Source organism: Chelonoidis abingdonii, chromosome 3 (genome assembly GCF_003597395.2).
Source record: "Chelonoidis abingdonii isolate Lonesome George chromosome 3, CheloAbing_2.0, whole genome shotgun sequence".
NCBI classification, from domain to species: domain Eukaryota; kingdom Metazoa; phylum Chordata; order Testudines; family Testudinidae; genus Chelonoidis; species Chelonoidis abingdonii.
In genome coordinates, this window is record NC_133771.1 from 62,023,011 (window position 1) to 62,038,724 (window position 15,714).

Genomic DNA, 15,714 nt, shown 5'->3' on the forward strand with positions numbered 1-15,714 from the left:
TCTTTGTGCATTCACTTAATGTTAATCGCAAACAAATCTAATATAGTTATTGCTTGCTTATTACACTGACCACTGTAATGTTTCTGGGGTTTTTTTTGGGAGTTCTGTTTTTAAAAAATATATTTTTGTGTATTTTTAAGCCATCTGTGTAGACAGGCTTTGAGTTATAGTATGGTTTTAAGACTATCTTGCTGCCATTTTGCTGTATTACAGTATACCCATATTTTTCTCCCCAACTGTTTAGTGAGGCAAAACTGCTCCGCATAGATGAGAGTGATGGGTCCTTCAATCCCACTGAAGAAAAGAAGGTAAGTATTTTATATATTCATCCGTTAAAACACATATGAAGATTTTAGTTTTAAACAGAGTTGTATAGTAATCCAATTAAATTAAAAAAAAAAATGAAAAACTTGTTGCCTTTCTATGATGCACTTGGCAAAAATATCTTGAGTTGCATTCCTTTACTATTCATTCTGAATTCCAGGGGGCTTGCTTGCTGTACAGTACTATCTTTTCTTTCTTCTGAGCTCTGAAACCATTAGCATTGATGGTTACTTTTAACTCTGGACAACTACCAGTCTAAGACTACATTGTTTTTCCTTTGCAGAAAGACTAAACTTACCTCCTAGTCTTTCTTGACCATATACAATGGTGTATTTCCTGGTTTTGAATATCTGTGTGTGTATCTGGGGGTGGGAAGCAGTGAAGGGTGGTTGTGTTCTTTTGCGATTTTGATGGCAGGTGCTGAAGTATTCTGTTTGAAAGAAGTTTCATAATACTTGAAAATTTCAGTGTTTTGAGTAGTGGGTATGTGTAGCAAAGAAAGACTGTCTTTCTCCTTACCAAATCACCTGAGAAATGCAAGCCAGTGAATCAGACCAAATGAATGATTAAGCAAATGGCTACAGGTGATGACTCCATAGATGAGGAGGAATAGGCTGTGTATGGTTATAGCAATGCTATTTAACTAGTAATATAGAGCATTACATTTTTTAATTTATATGTTTATATTAATATAGGCTTAATACATTTAACAGTAATTGAAAGAGAATAGTCCTCTAATATATTTTCCAAAGTTCAAAAAGCTATCTGGAATCCAAAAAAAAAAGAGTAGAAATGCTGATGTTATCTCCTAAAGACATTATCTTGGCAATGCAGAATAGTTTTATTTCCTAATATTTACATATTTCTGGGTTTAAGGGCACTGCATTTATTGTAAAATTTTCTCCGTATAAATGGCATGTTCTCTTGTCATTTTTTGTAGTTTCTGGAATTATGCTATCTAGGACAAAACTTTAGACGAGAGTTCTGAATAGAATATTATATGAAATGTAATTTTAGTTTGAGTTATGAGGTCTTGGGAAAACTGTTTGTTTGAAGACCAAAGGACAGGATTTATGTCGGAAATGGCATATGACTAGGTTTTAGATCAGGGGTTAGCAACCTTTCAGAAGTGGTGTGCCGAGTCTTCATTTATTCACTCTAATTTAAAGTTTCGCGTGCCAGTAATACATTTTACTGTTTTTAGAAGATCTTTTTCTATAAGTCTGTAATATATAACTAAACTATTGTTGTATGTAAAGTAAATAAGGTTTTTAAAATGTTTAAAAAGCTTCATTTAAAATTAAATTAAAATGCAGAGCCCCCCGGACCAGTGGCCAGGACCCGGGCAGTGAGAGTGCTGCTGAAAATCAGCGCGCGTGCTACCTTCGGCACGCGTGCCATAGGTTGCCTACCCCTGTTTTAGATAGAACATTAAGATTTTTCACATCTAGTACAAAGGCAGTTAAATATGGGTTCCAATGAGTATTCATACAAGTATTTCACAGCTTAATAATTGTATACTCTCATCAACCAAACATTTTACTAATTGTCTCATTACAGTCACTACGCTGTCGACCAGGAACTGTTGGCACCAGCAGCGAGTACCTAAAAACATATGCAAGGCGAGGCAAAACTGGAAGTTTTAGAGTTTTGAAAGGGAACTCAATTGGACTCAACATGCTGGGAAATAGCAAGAAATTGAGGTACAGAATTTCTACGTTTACTAAGTAATTGCTTAGTTAACAATGTTTTATTTAAACATGATATATGAATATCATTTTAGATACCATTTTTCTTCAAGTGATTGCTCATGTGTATTCCACAGTAGGGGTATGTGCTCGCCATGTGCACCAGTGATGGAAGTTTTTCTCCTAGCAGTACCCGTAGCGGGGAGCGCCCCCTGGAGTGACACCTGCCTGGCACGGTATAAGAGGAGCTGTACACTCCCCCCACCCTCAGTTCCTTCTTGCTGCCATTGAAGGTGCATCGAAATGTCTCTTCTCCAGCATTGCTATAGCTTGTTCCCAGAACTGTTTGTTCGTTTAGTACCTGTAGTTAATTAGCATAGTTAGTTTAGTTAGTCAGTGAACCTGGGCCGGGGCATGCCCTGAGCCCCGGGATTTAAGTCGTAAAGTTCTTGTTGGCGTTCTGTGCCAAGAAGCGACCCGCACGCAGACTGTTTGCGCTGCTTGGGAGAAATCCATATCAGTGAGAGGTGCAAGATTTTGCAAATCGTTTAAGCTTTGGACCAAAAGAGAAAGGGACATTAGGCTCCAAGCCATTCTGATGGATTTGGCGCTGACCCCGACCCCGGCACACTACTCCAAGCCGGTACCGGGCACCGTGATGTTAGTACGCGGCAATCTGCTGGTGCCATCAGCCAGTCGGCACCACTCTCTGTCTACGGGGCACACCAAGAGGGCCAAGAAGATTCCCTCTTCACAGCAGCTCCAAGCTTCCAGTTAAGAGTGGCAAACCATCAGGCCCTCTTGGGTTGGTATGAATTTAATCTGTGGGGTTCCCTGCCTAAATTTGAGGTCTCACTCCATGACCGTGATAAGGAGGAGTTCAGGGTGCTAGTGGAGGAAGGGGCAACGGTGGCTTGGGCTTCCCTGCAGGCTGCCTTAGATGCTGTGGACCTGGCCACACGTTCAGTGGCCTCTGTGGTGTCCATGAGACACGTGTCATGGCTCCTGCTCTCTGGGCTCTCCAGTGAGGCACAGTTGTCCATGCAGGATCTCCCGTTTGATGGGAAAACTCTGTTTCCAGAGGAAACAGATACAAGGCTGCATGACATGAAGGACTCACACATGACCCTCCAGACCCTGAGTCTCTATGTCCCAGCTCCGGCAAAATCTAAGTTCAAGCCACAGCAGACTCTGAGCCCGGAGACACCTTCATAGGAAGTCTCAGCCTGCCCCCGAGCCTGGACTTCCCCCATTCCCCCCACCAAGGGGAAGCAGGCAGGGAAAAGACAATTTTGACGGGACACTTGGAGGCAACCCACCAGTCCTTATCAGGGATCCATCCCCAATAAAGCTTCTCTTCTCCAACCAGTTTGGGTGCTTTCCTTTTGGAATGGTCTCTGCTCACTTTGAACCGATGGGTCCTCTACACCATCTGCTGGGGTTGCAACCTCCAGTTTACCTCCTCCCGGCCCAACCGGTTCCTAGGAGCGATAGAGGCGGTGCCCAAGGAGTTCATGGGTAAGGGGTACTACTCCTGTTGTTTCCTTATTCCAAAGGCCAAGGAGGGACTCAGGCCCATACTGGGCCTATGGGGTTTGAACCAGCACATGGTGAAGCTCAAGTTTTGCACGGTCTCCCTGGCCTCCATCATCTGCTCCCTGGATCCTGGGGACTAGTATGCTACCCTCAAGCTACAAGACGCATACATCCACATTCACATATTTGAGGGCCACAGGCGCTTCGTCCATTTTTATGGTGGGACAGAATCATTACCAATTTATGGTCCTCCCATTTGGGCTGTCCACTGCCCCCAGATTGTTGACAAAATGCATGTCAGTGATAGTGGCCTACCGCAGATTGCGGAGGCCACAGATGTTTCCCTGTCTGGATGACTGGCTTTCAAGGACACCTCCCGGTCGCAGGTGAGGGATCACGTGGCGCTCCTCCTGTCCACATGCACCGCCTTAGGCCTGCTGGTAAACAACACCAAGTCCACGTTAGTCCTGGTCCATCACATAGTTTATCAGGGCACTCCTGGACGCAGTGTTGGCCAGGGCCTCCTTCCCACCAGACAGGTTCGAGACCCTTAAAGGTCTCATTGACTCGATCACAAGGTTCCTGGTCACAACGGCCAGGGTTTGCCTGCAGCTTTTGGGTCATATGTTGGTGTGCACGTATGTGGTCCGTCACGCCAGACTCAGGATGAGGCCCTTCAAGCTCTGCTTGGCCTCAAATTTTTCCTAGACCACGGACAGGATGGACAAGGTCCTTCCTGTGCTGGATGCTGTGATTATCTCCCTGCGATGGTGGTTCACTGCGAACAACATGCTCCAAGGAGTCCTCTTCAGGGACAAGGCCCCATCACTGGAGCTGGTGTCCAGTACGTCAGACCTGGGTTGGGGGGCCTATGTGGGGAGCTTTCAGACCCAAGGCCTGTGGTCGGCTCAGGACCTGATCCTGCACATAAACATCAGAGAGCTCAGAGCGGCGCGGCTGACGTGTATGGCCTTCCGCCCGCACCAGGAGGGCAAGGTAGTCAGGCCCCTCATGGACAACACAGGCTCGATGTTCTATATCAACAGGCAAGGCGGGACCTGCTCCTCTGCCTCAAAGCCTTCAGGCTGTGGGACTTCTGTATAGCCCACAACATCCACCTGAATGCCTTCCACTTACTGGATTCCTGCAATGAGAGGGCGGATCGCTTGAGCAGGGACTTCTCCTCACAACACGTGTGGTCCGTCCACCTGGAAGTTGCCCACTGGCTCTTCCGAAGATGGGGAACTCCCCAGGTGGACCTATTCATGACTCGACAGAACCAGCGATGCCCCCGGTTCTGCTCCAGGGGGGTCTGGGGAGGGGCACTAGCTCCAATGCCTTTCTCCTGTCCTGGTCAAGCCGGCTTCTCTACTCCTTCCCCCCTCCCCCCCACCATTCACTCTGATCAGCAGGGTCCTGGAGAAGATAGTCGGACAAGGCCCAAGTCCTCCTGATTGCCCCAGTGTGGCCCAGGCAGTATTGGTTCGGGACCCTCACAGGCCTGGTAGTAGTTCTGCCATGGCCATTGCCGCTCCTCCCAGGCCTGTTCTCACAGGACCAAGGCTGCCTCCTCCCTCCCAAACTAGCGGCTCTTCACCTTATTGTGTGGCTGCTCAGGGGTTAGGTGAAGAGGAAGGGATATGCTCAGAGCAAGTTCAAAGTACATCCTCCTTGAAAGTAGACGGCCCTCCACTCGCCGCACTTATTTGGCAAAGTAGTCCCAGTTTTCTAGGTGGGCAGCAGACCAGGGTGTCTCCCTGGTGACCACCCCAATCCAGCTTATCCTTGATTATCTCCTCTAGCTGAGGGCCCAGGGCCTGGTGCCCTCATCCGTCAAGGTGCACCTGGTGGTCATATCTGCCTTCCAGCCACCAGTGCAAGGACACTCGGTGTTTTCCCATGCTATGACTGGCCAGTTCCTTAAGGATCTAGACAGTCTTTTCCTGTACTCTAGACCCCCGGTTCTACAGTGGGACCTAAACCTGGTGTTGGCTCGTCTCACAGAGCCCCCATTTGAGCCACTGGCCACATGCTCCTTGTCTCACCTCCTGTGGAAGGTTGTCTTCCTGGTTGTTATCAGGTCGACCAGGCAAGTATCAGCGCTCAGAGACCTAACCTCTGAACTGCCGTACACAGTCTTTTTCATAAGGACAAGGTCCAGCTCAGCCCACACACCGCGTTCCTCCCAACGTTTTTCTACCGGTCCTCTGCCTCAAGCGTCATGCGTCCAGTTAGGAACGCTGAGCGTGTGGCAGGCTCTGGCTTTCTACCTCAGGTGGATTAAGCCGTTCAGAAAGTCCTTGCAACAATTTGTCAACTTGGCTGAGCGCATGAGGGGCCAGCTGATTTCCACTCAGAGGCTTTCCAATTGGATCACTTCATGCATCCGTTCATGTTATGAACTGATGGATGTTCCCCCGCCACCCATTGTGAGGGCTCACTTGACCTGGGCACAGGCCTCGTCGGCTGCCTTCATGGCCCACGTCCCCATCCAGAACATTTCTAGGGCCGCCATGTGGTCGTCGGTTCACACATTCATCTCACACTGTGCGATTGTCTCCCAAACCAGAGATGACGCTGGGTTTGGCAGGGCCGTCCTCTGCCCTTGGGACTTGTGAACTCCTACCCACCTCCGACAGATAGAGCTTGGAATCACCTATTGTGGAATACGTATGAGCAATCACTCGAAGAAGAAAAGACAGTTATCTTTTCCGTAACTGGTGGTCTTCAAGATGTGTTGCTCATGTCTATTCCACATCCCACCTTCCTTCCCCTCTGTCAGAGTTGTCTGGCAAGAAGGAACTGAGGGTGGGGGGAGCGCGCAGCTCCCCTTATATCACCCCAGGCAGGCACCACTCTAGAGGTCATGGGGGTGGTCCCCCCTGCAGGTACTGCTAGGGAAAAAACTTCATGCACCAGTGCACGTAGTGAGCACCCAAACCTATTGTGGTATAGACATGAGCAACACGTCTCGAAGAACACCAGTTACAGAAAAGGTAACTTTTTTCACTGACTGGAGTGAAATTAAGGAAATATAGCAAAGACTTTGCTAATCAATTTGCACTTTGCTAATCTGTGCAATTGACAAGTTGCAAATAAAAGTGGTCTCTCTCCTTTTCAGCAAAATTTAAGAGCAGAGTGCCATAGTGAGATCTTTAAATTTCCAATACTCCTACAAAATGTGTTATATAGCATTTACTAGTAAATGCTAAAGGCTTTCTGAACAAAATTTACTGACCCTGGATATTCAACTGCATCTTGACTAAGTACCATTCAAGACTGCTTTTACCATCACACAATCTCCCATTCATCACCCTGAGATATGGAATGTAATGTGTATTCTCTTGGTCATAGGCTTCTGCCTCTTCCAGGCAATTTCCAGGACTAGCTGGGATGCTCCTTCATTTCCCCTCTGATAGGACATTATAACACACAAGAACCACTTTGCACTACTTCAGAGCAAGTTTTCATCAACTCTGCTCCCTCTCAGATTCAGCCTGAGCTCTGGCCTCAAAAGAATTGAGCACAAATGCTGATATCTGTTTATTTCGTGTTCCAGCAGCTCACCACCACTGCTGGTATTCACTGACAATACTCCTACTCTACTCTTTTTTATTCAAGTTATAACTGAAAGCAATAACTATATGAAACACCAGCCACAGGAAGTTTGTAATATAGTTAAATTGTTTCCAGTGATGTCAGTTCCCATCCACCCCATATGCAGGGAAGAGATCACAAGACATCCAGTCAATAAATAGCCATCTTATATAAAGTCAAACCAAGCATAACCTGAACCTCAGCCATGTGTTGATATCAGGATTATAGTAATAATTGTATGTAGCCAGCTGGGCTCAGATATGATGTGAGAGGAAAGTGTGGCAGCATATCTCTATTGGACCAACTTCCGATGGTAGAGGTTAGCTTTGACTTCAACAAACCTCTTTGTTAGACTCTGTGCGCTCAAAGCTAGTTCTTCCTATACAGATAGTTTAGTCCAATAAAATATATTATCTCACTACCCTCTTCTCACTCATTTGTGAATCAACATGGCTACACCGCCACTTAGTGTCTCGTCCTAAGTTAATAGACACTTCCAGTGACTCTGCTACACCTGAGATTCACTCAGTTCTAGTGTGCATCATAGAAACAGGATGATCTTAACATCCAGTGCTGTCTGACCGTTGTTTCCTCCCACTAAACGTGTTCACTAAAGACACTTAACGTGGAAGAAAACAAATCGGGAAAGTGCAAACCATTTCTGTTCCTAGACATAAGTTTACTTTCTGGCAGTCTGATTTGAGATCCTTGCTGATATATAATATAAGTAGATACAAGAACTTGAGGCAGAGAAATGAGAAACTCGCTGTCCCCATAATAGGAAGAAGCTGTTACATGGTCTCATCCCTAAGCACCATTCGAGCTCGTCCCCCCAATTTTCAAACCTGATGTGAAACTAACCTTCACCTGGCTAAGAACTAAATGCATAACTCTACTGTTTTGATTTAGCATTTCTCTAATTAGCTGTAGTGTGCCACTGGTATGGGTCAAACTCATCTCTCTCTTTTTTTTTTTTTTTTTTTTTTTTTTTTAAAATAAGTAAATAATTCTTCTATCAAGCAATGAAGAGGTGTGTTTCTTTGTTTTTTTAAATTACTGGGGAGATGCTGAAATGCTATTCTGGCAAGGAGCACATAAAAACCTAAATCCATTAGATAAACAAAGTATATTTTTTCCTGTATTTGTTTTCTTTTGCTTATTTAATTTTGCCAAGTAGCAAGTACCTTGCAATGGGTGTCCCAGTTAATTAGTGAGATTCTGCACTGTTTGTTTCTTGATGTAATTTTTCTATAGTACAATAAATTAAATCACTCGGGTTTGCCTATTGGGTATTTCACTCTAACTATTGTATATTGAGAACTATAAAATAAAAAGTTATTTCTTCAGTATAGGCTTTAAATTGACTTTTGCATTGTAAATAATAGCTATCACTACACCGAGGTTTAATTAAACCTCTCCTATCTAAAACTCCTCTGAACTCCATGAAGACTGACAGTAGATTTTTCTTCTGGCAAAACAGCATTCCTTTAAATAATGAAAAGAGGAAGGAATGCAAAGTAATTGAAAGTGGGGTGCATGATAAGTGGGGTGTTTTTGTTTAAATACAAGTATATTTTAAAAAATTACTTAGGATTAAAGTTGAAATGGGCAAACTATGTTAAGACCTAAACCTATGATTTATTTAATTTAAATAACTGTGTTTTAATACAAAAATAGTATTCAGTGGTATAGTAGCTGCCAAATTGTAAAGTCAGACCACTGAACTGTGGAAGTCAATGGCTGAGCACCTACACTGAGCATTTGCTGAAGTGCTAAACCAGCTTTTGATTGCAATACCATCTTCTGCAGGTGCAGAGAGAATATTTTTCTTCTTTTCAGTTTATTCCATTAGTTCAGTGGTTCCCAACCTTGCCCACCAGACGATGAGCCACGGAGGACTGTGACGGTAGACGAGCATCTGCCGAAATGCTGCTGACAAGCGGGAACGTCGGTAGGCATCTCTGCCGACAAGCAGCGTCCTCCAGAGGCGTCGCCGCCGAAATGCCTCAGAAAATTGGTGGCTTTTCAATGGCAACGCCTCTGGATGATGCTGCTTGTCAGTGGTATTTTGGCGGAGGCTCATCTGCCAGCCAGTAGGTGGGTGCACTTAGACGCCCTGGCGGGTGCCATGGCACCCGCAGGCACCACATTGGGGATCCGTGCATTAGTTCATTCCACTGAATTTGATTGACGAGTCCATTAAAAGTTAAGAAACAAATTGAAAGTTGAAAAAGTAGGAAAGCAAGCTTTCCTCTTCCAATCTATGAATAAAAATTAAGTCTAAGAGGATGAGATCTACTAGCTGTAAGATCTTCAAGCATATGGTAACCAGAAACAATCAGTTCAATTCACTAACTAGATATACGACTTCCTTTGTTTTAGAAATGTTAGTTTTAATTGCAAAATTAATTTTGATAAACTTTTCCATCTTATAGACATAGCAGATTTCAGGTAGTTTAACTTAAAAAAATTACAGTGCTGTTTTGCACTCTTCTAAATGAATTTGAATTTACATCCAAATAGAGCTGGATAAAAGTTGCAAGTAAAAAATTAATCATCCAATAAATAGAAAATAGTGAATGATGCATTTTTCAACATGATAAAAAAGTAAAAATGAAGAAACTGAACAAACGTAAGCTATATAGTTGCTTAAATAAATGTGCATAGAGATATCTTCTTGGTTAACAAAAAGAAACACCAAATTTAGTGTTAGGTTGTATTTAGTTGCAGCTAAATTTGTTTTAATGGTTATCAACCAATGAGATTCAGTCTTTCTTTAGGAAAATAAAGTACAAGTGCAAAACACAGTTAATCACTAATGAAGGCATGAATGAAAAACACCACCTTGGCTACAATGAACATTTTTAGTGGTGTTGAAACTAGTACTGCTATCAATCACCTCTAACTGCTTTTCTGACTTCGGTTGTTTAATCTGGTCGAGAATGTGATTATCCTACAAGCAGTTATCTTCATTTAATACTGAAGTGCAACATCTCCTAACTTCTATATACTATATGCATCACAAGAAAGAAAAAATATATTTTGGCCTGTTTTTATATATTATTTTGATGTGTAGCTTTACATAATTATGAACAGTTTGTTTATTTTGGACATTAATGTGCCCACTGATGTCCAATGTAAAGGTTACTCAGTAGTAGTTCTCTTGAGTTTTGGACATGTAATTCTCAGCAGACTGAAAAGTTTAGTCTTACAATTAAGTCACAGAATTAGCTGTGAGCAGATGAGGTTTATGAACTTCCTGAATTTGTCAGTGATAGTCTGAGACCTTGGGGAAATCCCTGTGCTTCAATTCCTCTTCTCCTTTCTTCCTCTCTCCCCCTTCCCGCCCCCCCATTTGTAAAATGAGGATAATATAACCCACCTATGTAAGTGTGTTTTAGATCCTCAGATGGAAAGCATTTTTAAATTAATGTAGTGGTATTGTAAAGCAGTGTTTTCCGAACATGTGGGTGAACTCCTGGCTGTGAGGAGGATTGTGCAGATCAGGGGGGCGCTGGTACCAGGTCTCAGCTTTAATTTAAAAAAAAGGTGTGGAGGGGGGGGCCCTCTAGCTGTTATGGTTACAGAAATGCGCATGCATTATAGAATCATAGAATTGTAGAACTGGACGAGACCTCGAGAGGTCATCTTGTCCAGTCCCCTGCACTTACGGCAGGACTAAGTATTATCTAGACCAGGGGTTCTCAACCTGGGTTTGGGACCCCTCAGAGGGTCATGAGGTTATTACATGGGGTGGGTCACGAGCTGTCGGCCTCCACTCCAAACCCTGTTTTGCCTCCAGCATTTATAATGGTGTTAAATATACAAAAAAAGTGTTTTTAAGTTATAAGGGGGGGGGAGGTCACACTCAGGCATACTATGTGAAAGGGGTCACCAGTACAGAAGTCTGAGAACCACTGATCTAGACCATCTCTGACAGGTGTTTGTCTTAACCTGCTCTTAAAAATCTCCTATGATGGAGATTCCACAACCTCCCTAGGCAATTTATTCCAGTGATTAACCACCCTGACAGGAAGCTTTTTCTAATGTTCAACCTAAACCTCCCTTGCTGCAATTCAATGCTGTTTGCTTCTGTTCTATTCTCAAGGTTAAGGAACAACAATTTTTCCCATCTCTGATCGAACCTGCTTTGTATTAACTTGAAAACCTGTTATCTTCCCACTCAGTAGTGTCTTTTCCGACTAAACAAACCAGTTTTTTCATCTTCCCTATAGTTATTTTCTAGACCTTTAAATAATTTTTGTTGCTCTTCTTCTGGACTGTCCTCCAGTTTGTCCACTCTATTGAAACATGGCACCAGATGAATTACAATATTCCCAGTGAGACTCATAGCATGGTAGAGCGGAAGAATTATTTTTCTTGTGTCTTGCTACAACACTCCTGCTAATCCCCCAGAATGAGTTTGCTTTGCATAGTGTTACACGTTAGACTCGTTAATTAGACTGTCGGTCCACTGTGCCTGAGATCCCTTTCACTTCTCCTAGTTTGGGTCCAGAACATTTGAATTTGAGAATCCATTTTCAAAGCATCTAACCATTCCACACTTGTAGTGTCGGCAACCTTTCTAAATGTACTCTCTATGCAATACTAATCATTAACTTGACAGAAACTGATCCCTGGGACCCCACCGTTATGCCCTTCCAATGACACTGACCAGATGATAACTATTGTTGGACGGTTTTCCAACCACGCTTGTTGCAGTCCATCGGTTTTGCACCCACCTTGTTGTAGCTTCCATTACTACTTGCATTTCCTTATTGTTTGAGATATGTCATTGTAAGACAGTATCAAAAGCTTTAACTAAAGTCAGAATAATCTTTTCAAGATAACAGCGTTTAGTCTGAAATCTGCGAAGACAGGCAGTACTTGTGGCACTCTAAGAGCTAGACATTTATTTGAGCATAAGCTTTGTGGGCTACAGCCCCACTTCATTCAGATCAAGAATGGAACATTAGATGGGAGAGGACACTAACCAAGAACATAAAGATGGTGTTGTCATCATCAACTCTAAGAGGCTATTAATTAAAGAAAAAACTAATACCATGTCTATTGCTTTCCCTCTCCAGAAATCTTTCTTTGTCAAGGATAACAAGCCATCCAGTTTTGGTTTGACACATTTGTTTTGCAAATCCATGTTAACTGCTTATTAGTCACGCTTATTATCTTCTATTGTTTGCGAAACTGATTGTTAACTTGCTCCTTATCTGTTGGTACAAAAGTTAAAGCTGATGTTGTAATTCCCGGTTGTCCCTTATTTCACTTTTTTACGATTTGGCATTAGATTCCCTTTTCTCAGTCTTGAATCTCTCCGTCTTCCATGACTTTTCAAAAGATAATCGTAATGTAGACTCTTGGTATTCTAGAATGATTTCCCAAGGTCCTGGGACTTGAAAACATCTAAACTTGTCTAAGTATTTTTAATTGTTCTTGTTCCTATTTTAGCCTCTTAATCCAACCTCATTTTCACTGACATTCCTTTGTTAGATTCAGTACAACTAAGTACTTGGTGAAAACCTGAAACAAACATAACACATTAAGCACACCTGCATTTCATATTTTTTTCTGTTTCTGTCTCCCTCCCGACTGACTAACGGGTCTCTACCTGTCCTTAGAGTTCTCTTGCTTGTAATGTATAAGAATGTTTTTTGTTACCCTTTAGACTTAAGGCAGTTAGATTCATTTTTGTGCCTTGGCTTTCTAATTTCTCCCTAAACTTGCTTATTGTTTTATATCATCTTCTTGAATTTGCTTTTTGTTAAACTTTTTTTTCAGATCATGTAGATCTTCCTGGCTAAGCAGGTGTTGTCTCTTGCCATTTGCTATCCTTCCTACGCATGGTGATAGTTGGTTTTGGTTCCCTTATAATGGTCTCTTTGCAAGAACTGCCAGCCGACTTCAATTTGTTTTCCCCTTGAAATTTTGCAATTCCCTGGATCTTACTAAACTCCTAGGTTTGCTAAAAGTCTTCTTTCTTGAAATCATTGTCTTATATTTGCTGGTTTTCCTCTCATTACGCATTCCTTGATCTGAACTCCTAGCATTTACATGATCAACTTTCACCAAGCGCTTCCACGTCAAATAATTAACCATTCCTCCTCTTTGTCAAAACAAATTAGAACAGCCGTCTCCCCAGTAGTTTCCCACATTCTGAATAAAAGATTGTCTCCAATTACAATTCGAACATTGTGAGATAATCTGTGCCTTGCTGTGTTGTTTGTCCCAACAGATATCTGAGTAGTTGAAGTCCCCCGTCACCAGCAAGTCCTGTGCTTTGGATAATGGTTAGTTGTTTAAAAAAAGCCTCATCCGCTTCTTCTTCCTGGTTAGGTGGTCTGTAGTAGACCCCTACCATGACATCACTCTTGTTTTTTACCCCTTTTATCCTTACCCAGAGACATTCAACAAGTCTGTCTCCTATTTCCATCTCCACTGCAGTCCAAGCGTGTGCATTTTTAATATATAAGGCAACACCTCTTCCCTTTTTTCTCTGCCTGTCATTCTTGAGCAAGATGTACCACATGATGCCAGCTGTCATAATTGTTTATTTACTAGCATTTCGAGTTCTTCCTGTTTTATTCCCCATACTTCTCGCATTAGTATACAGACATCTAAGATACTGATTTTTATTCCCCCGGCCTCCTGTTCTGTCTTGTCTCTTCTTTATCTCTGCTATAACAGCCCATGCTTCCCCCAAATTCTGACCCTTCTCCCAAGTCTCCATGTTTTTTACTTACCTGTGGACTTTGGTCACCTGGCCCCTTCAAATGTAGTTTAAAGCCTTCCTCACTAGGCTAGCCAGTCTGTATCCAAATATGCTCTTCCCCTTCCTCAGTAGGTGGACCCCATCTCTGCTTAGCAGGCCTTCTTGCTGGAACAGCATCTCGTAGTCAAGGAAGCTGAATCTCTCCTGGCGACACTATCTTCACAATCAGGCATTCGCCTCCAGGATGCATCTGTCTCTGCCTTGGCCCCACCCCTTACCGTTTATCGGAATGATGGAAGAGAACACCATCTGCGCTCCCAACTCCTTTACCCTTACTCCCAGAGCCCCATAGTCACTTGATCTGATTATAGGTGGAACTGGTAGCAAACTATACTTCAGGTTGACAAACACTTTCCATTGCAAGACTCTGTTTCAGTTGTTGTTTATAACAGCCATTTGGACTGTAATTTCCCATGCTGGGTGTGTGCCTTGAGCTTATTTATTTTTTTAATGTTTTAGCAAAATTGGTCCAGCTGTTTCTCAGAACAAAGTTAGGGAGAAATATATTATTTTGCCCATATTAAGTGTTTATGTCCATTTCATTGGGAAGGTTTAGCATTTCCATGCTTTGGAGCATGGTCTCGAAATTTGGCAGGCCTGTCATCCTGGTTTCAGTCGTGTGCCTTTTGTCATTCCCATGAAAACCTGCCCAAACTGGCCAAGTGAATAGCCTCCCAGAAACTGCAATTCACATATACTTAATAGAGACTTGTTAGTTTGGCAGTTAAATTATCTGATGATTCCATTTGCACTTAGCATGCTCACACCCAAGGCTACAGCTGCAAAGCAGGTGTTTCCCTGCAGTTGCTCTTGGTAGCCAGGAACCATTGTAGCGTGAGGCACAGGAACTGAAAGCAAGGAGTCTGTGTACTCAGTGGTATGTGCACATTCAGTGGTGTGCGCACATCTGCCCTCCTTCTGCCAGGGATAACTTTTATACTGCATTCAGATAGTTGTCTTGCCTAGGAAGGGTATTTGACACCAACAGCTATTGATTTTGATTGGCTCTCAACTGCTGGCCCAACTTCGTGTAACAATGGCTTTTCTGCTCAGGGGCTTGCCAATCAGGCAAGCGAGAGAGGTGTGGCTGGAGCTTCTCAGTTGTGTGCATGTCATGGAGGGGAGACCCTACTTAAGAGTAGGATTCCTCTTTGTGTAGGAGGGACTGAGGATTAGGGGTAACTGACGCCAAATATCAGGAGTACTTGCAGAAGAAAGAAGGCAGGAGGGACTCTGCTTCCTGAAATACTTCAGACTAACAGAAAGGGTAAGATCAGCCCAAGGGAGGGTGTATATCAGGACTGCAGTTATTTTCAAAGATCTGTAACTCTAGAGTGCTTTGAGTAAAGTTTCTTTAGTTAAGAACTTCCATTGTTTCTGTTCTTGTTTTCTGCCCTGTTGTCCCCATGTTCTCTATTCAAGATAATTAAGTCCCAGTCAAACTGCGAAGAGCTACAAAAGGATCTCTCAAAACTTGAGTGACTGGGCAACAAAATGGCAGATGAAATTCAAACTTGATAAATGCAAAGTAATGCACATTGGAAAACATAATCCCAGCTATACCTATAAAATGAATGAGGTCTAAATTAGCTCTTACCACTCAGGAAAGAGATCTTGGGGTCGTTGTGGCTAGTTCTTTGAAAACATACACTCAGAGTGCAGTGACAGTCAAAAAAGTGAACAGAGTGTTGGGAATCATTAAGATGGGGATAGATAATAAGACAGAAAATCTCATATTGCCGCTATATAAATCAGTGGTACTCCCACATCTTGAATACTGTGTGC

General features: G+C 43.0%; 1 protein-coding gene across 1 annotated transcript in view; it reads left to right on the plus strand.

The window, feature by feature from the left end:
• The window catches only part of SENP6 (SUMO specific peptidase 6), a 219,638-nt gene that overhangs the window by 40,117 nt on the left and 163,807 nt on the right, over positions 1 to 15,714 (plus strand). The window contains 3 exon segments of the mRNA XM_075064555.1: positions 245 to 308; positions 1,885 to 2,027; positions 9,086 to 9,096. Coding sequence (XP_074920656.1) covers positions 245 to 308; positions 1,885 to 2,027; positions 9,086 to 9,096 — 218 coding nt within the window.